General features: G+C 37.1%; 1 protein-coding gene and 1 long non-coding RNA gene across 2 annotated transcripts; one reads left to right on the top strand and one right to left on the bottom strand.

Moving 5' to 3' along the window:
- On the bottom strand, positions 135-3,925 carry LOC104770509 (pentatricopeptide repeat-containing protein At5g21222-like). Its single transcript, XM_019242273.1, has 11 exons — positions 3,596-3,925; positions 2,908-3,117; positions 2,688-2,750; positions 2,477-2,548; positions 2,207-2,314; positions 2,015-2,095; positions 1,782-1,835; positions 1,579-1,704; positions 1,400-1,489; positions 842-964; positions 135-563 (listed from the first exon to the last, which is right to left on the bottom strand). Exons 2-11 carry the CDS (start codon positions 3,076-3,078, stop codon positions 522-524), a joined length of 930 nt encoding a protein of 309 aa, XP_019097818.1. The 5' UTR covers positions 3,079-3,117; positions 3,596-3,925; the 3' UTR covers positions 135-521.
- Positions 5,207-6,922, top strand: LOC104770504. The gene is made up of 7 exons (XR_764562.2): positions 5,207-5,548; positions 5,642-5,689; positions 5,775-5,810; positions 5,909-6,126; positions 6,226-6,297; positions 6,385-6,447; positions 6,563-6,922. It is a non-coding gene; the product is annotated as an uncharacterized LOC104770504 (long non-coding RNA).

The raw sequence follows: 9,104 nt of genomic DNA, 5'->3' as shown, positions 1-9,104 counted from the left end.
GTTAAAAGTTACTACATCAGGTTTTACACCGTAAGATTGCATCTTATATACAATGTTCCATGCTTCTTCAATCTTCCTCTGGTTACACCAAGCCTGGACAAGTATGTTACATGTTCTGTCATTTGGTTGGAGCATCTCATCTCGTAACATCATCTCCAGGAGTCTTGAAGATTCCTCTAGCTGACCAAGTTTTCCATACCCTTTAATGAGAGTATTGAATGTACTTGTTGTGGGTTTACATCCACTTTCCTTCATCTTTTCAAAGATCTTCATTGCTTGATCTAGATTTCCAGACTCGGAAGAGGCGTTGATGATGGCATTGAAGAGAATGGTGTCAGGTTTGAGGCCATTTTTCTCGACTTTAGAGATAAGGGAAAGGAGAGAGTGGAAGTGCTTCTGACGGGTCAATGCAGTTACAAGAGTGGTGTATGTGATGATGCTTGGCTTGTGGCCTTCCTCAATAAGAGTGTTGAAAATGGAATGTGCCTCTTGCGGTCTCCCTCGTTCTATCAACCCGTTCATCAGTTTGGTCCTTGAACGAACATCACCACAAGTAGTACCACCTGAACATATCACACAAGGAAATGACCTCAATTGCACTCTCCCATCCTGTGAAGCAAAGGCATACGTTATCTCAAGCTCTCTTCATTCCTATTCAACCAAGCAATAATAAGATAATAATCATTGCCTAGTGGATCTAAATTTTTTAGCACATTTATAAATTTGAAGTTGGGGTTTGATATTGTTGTAAGAGCACTCTAACCTAAACAAGTACGGAACCTAGGTGATTAAAGTCTTCAACTCATTCATCCAACAGATCTCAGGATAAAAAATAACTCACTTCAGAATCGTTAAAAACAGCTTCCACATCAGCCAAATTTGCTTCTTTCTTCTCTTCAAACACAGCTGGCTTGTAATCTTTCTTGAACCACTCATCTTCCAAAATCTCTGGAATTGTAATCCGCTGGCATGTTAACACACTCTCAATTAGTTCCACCTTTGAAATCACGGACGAGTATCGTTAATTTATTAGCAGGACACGGGTTAAACATCCGCTTTGTATGACTATGACGTGCGTTTATCCATGGGACTAACAGTTGCAGGAGGGTCATAAACTTCTGAATATTTTAGACAAGGTGTAGTAGCTCTTTTCAGGCAGTGGAATGGAAAGAAAAGGAAATAGTCAGCAAGAGTCCAAACACTAAGCAGAGACAAATAAATGTACACTTAAGACCAACACTACAAATAAAATTTCCAAGGTAAATAACATGTAGATTGGAGTACTTGCCTATTGTTCTAAGAAAAAAAGAGAGACTTGAGATTGTTGAAGTTCGACGGAAGAAAATAAAAGAAGGATACGTTTAATTCTTAATAGCAGTGGTACAATAAAATATCTTACAGTCATAGGGTTTGGATCCAAGATTCGGACAATCAAGTTCTTAGCACCAGAAGAGGGCCAAGTAGGAAAACTGAATTCAGCAGATGAAATCTGAAAGAAGGGACAAAAATGCAACATTGAAACAGGAATCAAAGATAATGGTCAGGATGAAGCCTGAAAATATATTACAAAATTTTTACCTTTTTGTGCAACGTCGTGAGAGTAGAATCCTCGAAAGGCAAGTAACCAGCAAGTAGCACAAAGAGTATCACTCCACATGACCACAAGTCTGCCTTTGCCCCATCATAGTCTTGATCAATAAGAACCTTGGGACAAAGTAACAAGGAAGCTATCAAAAACATGGAGCAGCAACTGGCATAAAAAGCCAGATGACGAAGCATACCTCAGGAGCAGCATAGTTTGGAATTCCACATGCAGTGTGATGAAGGCCATTGTCCTGCCAAAACCAAGCAATTCTGATAAGCTGAGAATCTAGAAAGGTTAGTGTTACAGATCTTGTTAGATATTTGTTAATGTAATCAATGAAAAATCATTACTGAACTTCAGGCACACTCATTAGAATAAGACAAGTAACTAAATGATGCTTAAAAACAAAAAAAAAAAATCAGTGGCTACCTCGACTTGTTGGGACAAGGCACTGAATCCAAAATCAGAGACTTTCAGATTTCCTTGAGCATCAAGAAGCAAATTTTCTGGCTGCATTGAAAGAAGTAAAGAAGAGAAAATTTAGGCATCAATTAGCTGCCCTTAAAAGAAAACCACACTGCAAACTTGGGCCAAAGAGTTACCAAAAACGTTTCTTTGTACCTTCAAGTATCTGTGGTACACACCCCTGCTGTGGCAGTAATCAACTGCGTTGATAAGCTGCTGGAAGTATCTCCGTGCATCGTCTTCATTCATGCGCCCATCATTTTTCTTGACAAGTTCAAATTGGTAAAAAACCAAAATTAATACATTTTCACCTGTAATATACAGGAACTTCTAAGCTGAGCATGAGGCATTTAATGCATGATTCTTACACCAAAGGATATATCAGACACAAGCTGAGGGCCTTGGGGAGGAAGAGGGAACACTCACAATTTTTTCAAAAAGCTCTCCACCACTGATGAACTCTAGGACAATATACATCTTCGCCTTGCTCGCCAAAACCTGGATAACATATGCCAAATTATTTTGTTAGAAGTTAGCTTTCAACAGATTTTCTTCGATTCCAAGGAGCTGTTAATTCATGGCTAATCAAAGGAGAAATAGAGATACGTAGAGAAAAGTTGGAGGCATGAAAATACACCTCATAAAGCTGAACTACGTTTGGATGGTATATCAACTTCATAGTAGAAATATCTCTCTTAATCTGTAAAAGAAAGTAGGAAAGACCCACATCATACTTCCAGATTGAAGACAGAAAACTACATTTGACTTCCAGGAAATGTAAACGGGCATATCAGTTGACAAGAGAGGAAACATGTAAAAAAAAAAAAAAAGGATGCCGATTAGAAAAAAGCAATTACTTGATCAGCCATCTTATGGTTAAGAACCTTCTCTTTATCAAGGATCATGAGAGCCACGGGTTGTCCTGTCTCAGAATCTTGAGCAAACCTCACTTTTGCAAAAGCACATTCACCAATCGTTTTGCCAACCTCGTACTTTCCAACCCAACGCCTGATCTTTGGCTCACTCATCACACTCAGAGTTCACCTTCACCTCTTGATCTCCACAATCTGTTTCTTATTGAAAATGTAATATTGATGTTAGAATCTCCTCTAAATAATATACAGAATAGGAGAGAGAGTATTGATATGCTTAATTTTACAGAAACTAAATTCAAAAGTACAAAGCAAAAGAACAGCTGAAATCCACAAGGCGACGGATGACGACAAAAACAAGCAGCAAAACTCTTCCCTTGAATTTTAAAACCGTCCTTTTATTCATGTTACGCCCAAATCTCCAGAATCATATGACATTTGATTTGCATATATAAAGTTCATTCATGCATATGCGTCTGTGCGTGCACACATCCAAAATTCTACACTAACGTATGCAATGTGTATACAACAACCAAAAGCAAAAAATTCTGAATTCAGGGTGGGTCCTCTCATACACGTTATTACGAACAAGTGACCAAATTCTGCAATGATTCTTCGATCGAAGGAAAAGCACAACGAACCTTCGGGAAAATACACACACACACACACACACCTGCTGCGAATTGTCCCGAGAAAACAGGAAGCAACTAGAGTTGAAATTGCATGCTGCCCTTCCCACAACACTAGAGTTGGCTAATCAAAAGAGGGAGGATTAATGTTCCGAGAGGTAATGTGAGAACTCCCAGCGACAAATGCAGAGAGCAGAGGAGTTCGAGCAATGTAATTGGAAACAGAGTCTTTCATAGTCAATAGCAGCTTGATCCGTGTCAATTACTTTCGGTCGATGCTTCTTCCGCCATACCCCATCGTGTGGCTCGCTTTCACTCTCCTTATTTCTCTTTTATCTTTTTTCTTATCCAAATTAAAAAAAATCTCAATACTCAAAAAAAAAAAAAAAAAAACGACGTGTATCGATGAGGGAGCCTCGTTACACTTTTCTAGTTTTCTTTTTCATTTTGATTGGTTTGCTTTTTCCTAACTGTTGTAGAGACATCTATACTAGTATTTTTTAGCAGTTTTTGCTCAAAAATATTTTTTGGAAAGTTTTTAATGCATTGACTTTAATATTAGTTAACAAAACTTCAAAATTAATTATAGGTAAGATTTTAAAAAAATAAGGAAATCTTTTTACCTCATTCAAAAATAAATATATGATTCTCTTTTATTTTTTATTTGAATTTATATTTAATTTATCTTGAATTATTCTATAATACATTTAGTTAATAAAAATTGTCATTTTTTCTTGTATATGATATAATACAAAATTTTAAAAACAGACATATATTACTCAATAGATGAATAAAAAAATACGGATACAATATCCCACATCGTCTAAAAAAATTGGGCAATGGTTCAAAGACATACTATAAAAAAGACCAAAATTATTCTGAATACAAATGAATAGAAAGCTTGACTTATCAGGCATTTAAACTTTAAAAACTTTTTTATTTGGTTTATTCAGTTCTTTATTTTAAAGATTTTTAAATGGTTAAATATGAAAATATTTAAAACTTTAAAAAAGTTAAATATGAAAATATTTAAAACTTTTAAAAAGTTAAATATGATAAACATTATATCCCATATACACAATAATATTAAAAATTAAGATGATATAGTGTGAGTTAAAATATCTCGGGACGGGGTTATATAGCGAGACGGTTTTTATCGATATTTATATAAATTAAAAATATCATTAATTTGGTGTTACATGGGTAAAATATCATTTCACTATTTTGTTAACATTGTCGATATCAGAGAATAGACATATCAAATTAAATTGATTAAATTAATATTATGTAAATACAAATTATATTACGGTATTATTTGGTTTATTTAACAATTATTATATAATTATAATATATTTAACCAAAAATACAACTTATAATTTAAATATTTTAATTATAAATAATTTTGCCCCGCGATACACCGCAAATCCTAATTTAGTTATTATTTATTACTAAAGGAACGTGTAAATTAGCCAATTATACCATAAACAGTGTCAAAGTTTCTCACCAATGTCATTTTCGACTATGTCTTTTCCGGCCTGCAACAAAACGAAGGTAAGAATACCATTATGCCCTTCTTCCATCGACTTCGAAAATTAAGGATTTTAATTTAAGAAAAAACAAAAAAAATATGACATTTTTTGGGAGGTGACATAAAATTACAAGTGCAGTTAATTGTTTGTTTCATTGGGTAATGCAACGATTCTGAGAAACAATGGATTGTTGTTCTAATTTTGAAGCCGTCTCTCTCTCCTCTCATTATTCTCTTCTCTGAAACCCGAAAGTTCATCGACTTTTCATCTTCTCTGAAAACCCCGTCGCAACTTTGTGTTTGCTGATAGCCGCCGTCGAATCGATTTAAGGAAGCGATTAAGAGGCAGTGAGAGATGAATTTCTTAATCCAGACACTACTACTAGGTAATCCCCCGGCTTTGCCTCTGCCTGCCGACACAGCCAAACCCCCCCGAGACTACTTCCGGGGTTCAAAATCATCCCGCTTGGTATGGAAGGAAACTATCTCCCCCTTTTTCCGTCGTGTTGTTCCTTTGTGTTGTTGTCTGCTCACTCTTTAACATACCTTTAATTCGTTTCAGTGGGGAGTCTGACTTAGATCTTGCCGTTAACGCCGGAACTGTTCATAGGTAAAGCAGTTGCCCAACAACTTAAACTCGTCTTTTTGTTATGCGTTATATGGCTTTTGACAGAAAACACTTTCTTATTCTACAGATCAACTGCTCCGATGGACAAGAGGCAAAAACCCAGGTAATGTCTACTTACTTGATTTGACTCTAAGGTTTTGGTAGACCAGAGTTTTGGGCCAACTTCGCTGTTATGTAACACATATTTTGTCCACCTTGCAGTGCTTCTGAGGCGGAGGACATTAATCAAGAGCAAAGGTTCTGGTCCACTCCTAAAGACTTATATGGACCAGATCCAACTTTCTTTGTTCTTGTCCACCCATCAAACCATCCTTATTGTTATCCTTCGTTGTTTCTTTTCACTCGCACAAGTCTGATGAAGTAGCAAGGACGAGGAATGTTGTTCCTCCATTGGTAGACAACCAAATCCAACAGCCAAGGTATATATGTCCACCATTTGTCATTTGTGGACATTCGTCTAACGGATCACATCCGGAAGGCCCATCTGAATCAAGAACCAACAAATCTTCTTGTTGCAGATCTCTTAACGAAACAGAAACAGGTCCTTCTACTATGGTTTCTCATATGGTGGACCAGATCAGAATGCCCAGGTACATGTCCATCAGTTATATGTCTATCAACTCGTGATCGTTAGTTTGGTTTGTTGATGAAATCTTACCAACATCTCCACATTGCAGGTCGGCTGAGGTCGCTGACATTGCTAATGTGTTGTCGTCGGTAGACAACACCGACATACCAAGGTAACTTTCCTTCTTATATGGACAACTGTTCAAATGTCTTTTCCCTTTAGTTTGTGTCTTGTCTATATCGTGTTGTAGTCATTGTGGGCAGCATAACAACTTCTCTTCATCACAGGCTGGTTGACGATGAGGCTGTTGTGTCCTCTCGGCTATGTTATTCTCTTGCGCCGATGGAGTTTCCAAGAACAAATCCAATTCGGAAAACACCTTTTTCAAAAACAAAAAACCCAATTCGGCAAACACTACCGGTGGCGGAGGTTGTGGGGGCGGCGGTTGCGGTGGTTGTGGTGGAGGTTTAGAGATTTCATTCGTCTTCGTTGGGAAAAAAAAACAGAACATTGGACCATTTTACTTTCGTATTATCGTTATGTATATATCGCTTTATTTTAGTACTGTGTAAGCATATATTGTGTTGTTCTTGTATATAAAAAGAAATACTATTTCTTTCCAATTCCATCTTCAGTTAAACTGTTAATTTGTTGGACAAGGCACTATAGAATGTTAGTTTGATGAACAGATGATTAATAATTCAGAATAAACATCTAATGAAAAACCCCAAACAAGAATTATACTAAATTTTTTTTTTTCTTTAGTCATTTTCATTCTGAACCAGAGTAAACATATCCAAATCCCATATCGAAACCTTTAATCTTCGAAGAGATGCATAATTCTAAGAAAGCATTGACTAGGTCTCATGGCCCCTAATCAACACCAACAGCACAACCAAGGTTCATGTCTTCATGAGATAAACTAAAGGGGTGTTATTCAACCTTGTATTTTAATGGAGTTTGGTGTATTTCAAAATCCAAAGTTATTCAATTAGGTATTTTTAAAAAATACAATAAAATCTGCTGTTATTGGATTGAATATTTGTTTGATGATTTTAAAGCACTTGTAAAATCACTGTTATTCTATTTCCAATAGATTTTGTTTCACTTCAGATTTTATTTTACATCCAAAACATGAACAAACACAATCCTAACAATTTTTTAAGTATTTCATCTCTCTCATACTTTTTATGAGTATATCTCTCCCGATAAAATCGATAACATTGGTGATTTCGTCGTCGTCGTCTTCGTCTTCATCATTGTCGTCGTCGTCGGCTCGTCATCATTGTCGTCGTCGTCGGCTCGTCATCATCGTTGTCGTCGTCGTCTCTTCATCGTCGTCGTCTCGTCATCGTCGTTATATTGATTAAGAGACTTTCTCAGGTTTATCTCTTTCTTGTTTCATCAGTTTGTTTCTTCATGTTTTTTTAAAAAAAATTACCAATGGACAGATTACGCGAGATAGAGGAACGCTAAAGGAGCTGCTGCCTGCTGAATTTGATTGGATAAACTAGAAGAAAATTGGCTACCAAGTGCTTGTGTAAAGGAGATTGAAAAGCTCTGCTCGGCGTTCCTTTGGTCGGGACCTGACCTTAATCCTCGAAAAGCAAAGATATGTTGGTCTGACGTTTGTAAACCAAAGGAGGAAGGGTGGCTGGGTGTACAATCGATTCATGAGGTTAATAAAGTGAGCTGCTTCAAGCTCATATGGCGTGTTGTGTCGAAGAAGAACTCATTGTGGGTAAGCTGGATTCAAAGACAACTCATTCGCAATGGCTCGTTTTGGTCAATAAAGGAAACCACAACTACGGGACTGGAGAAAGTGAGACGCAGGGGACCTAGTGCAAAAGATGATGTGGCAAAGTGGAGGAACAAAAATGGTAAATACAGACCATCATTCTCGTCGAAGGAAACTTGGCAGCTAATCCGGCAAGTGGGGCAAGTGAAACAGTGGCATAAAACAATCTGGTTCCATGGAGCTACACCAAAGTTTTCTTTCATCCTTTGGCTTGCTGCTCATAACAGTTTATCCACGGGAGATAGAATGGCACACTGGAACGGGGGTGTGACTCCATCTTGTGTGTTTTGTCAAGCTCCACTAGAATCTCTATCACATCTGTTCTTTGACTGCTTTTCAAATCCACTAATGATATTCAAATCCACGTTCAATTCATTTACAAAATCATTGGACTCCTAAATCTACTAATACTTTAAATCCATTAAAAACCTTCATTGAATAATACCCTTTAAAACAGGAGCTACCATCAAAGATTCTTCATGGATCCGAAACCGTACTGGATCAATTGATTGCCAAAAAAGAGACGATCCTATAGATTATCTGGTGAGACAAGAAGAAAGGCGCTCACGGGAAAAGGTTTTTTCAGGCGTTGATGGCATCTGATTCTTTAGACCTTATCATCTTCGCTTGTAGTTTCTGCATAAAAGCTGGATTGGCTTGGAGTCTCTGTTTTACTTATGATGTTCTTATGTCCTCAGCAATCTTGTTTGCTTTCGCAGATTCCTCTATCAAACCGTAAAGAGTTCTCAAGCAGTCTTTCCTGTTTTCCTCTCGGTGTTCAAACCTGTGACAGGACACAAAAACATTTCATAATTCAACAACATTCTTGTCTCGTGAAAAAAAAGCTTAAGATTTATAGTTATATACCTCTCACTGGTGATTGTAAGCTCGTCTTTCCCCGAATGGTATCATTTCCCCACAAGTTCCCTTAGCCTTCGAGCCTGATTGTTGATGCCCAAATCAGTTACGATTAGAGTATTTTAGTTCGGTAAAAAGGAGGTCGAAGTTCTCTTCTATTCAATCGGTGCCGA

Source organism: Camelina sativa, chromosome 20 (assembly GCF_000633955.1).
Source record: "Camelina sativa cultivar DH55 chromosome 20, Cs, whole genome shotgun sequence".
NCBI lineage: Eukaryota > Viridiplantae > Streptophyta > Magnoliopsida > Brassicales > Brassicaceae > Camelina > Camelina sativa.
The sequence above is the reverse complement of the archived record's forward strand: the minus strand, read 5'-3'. Positions and strand labels throughout refer to the sequence as shown.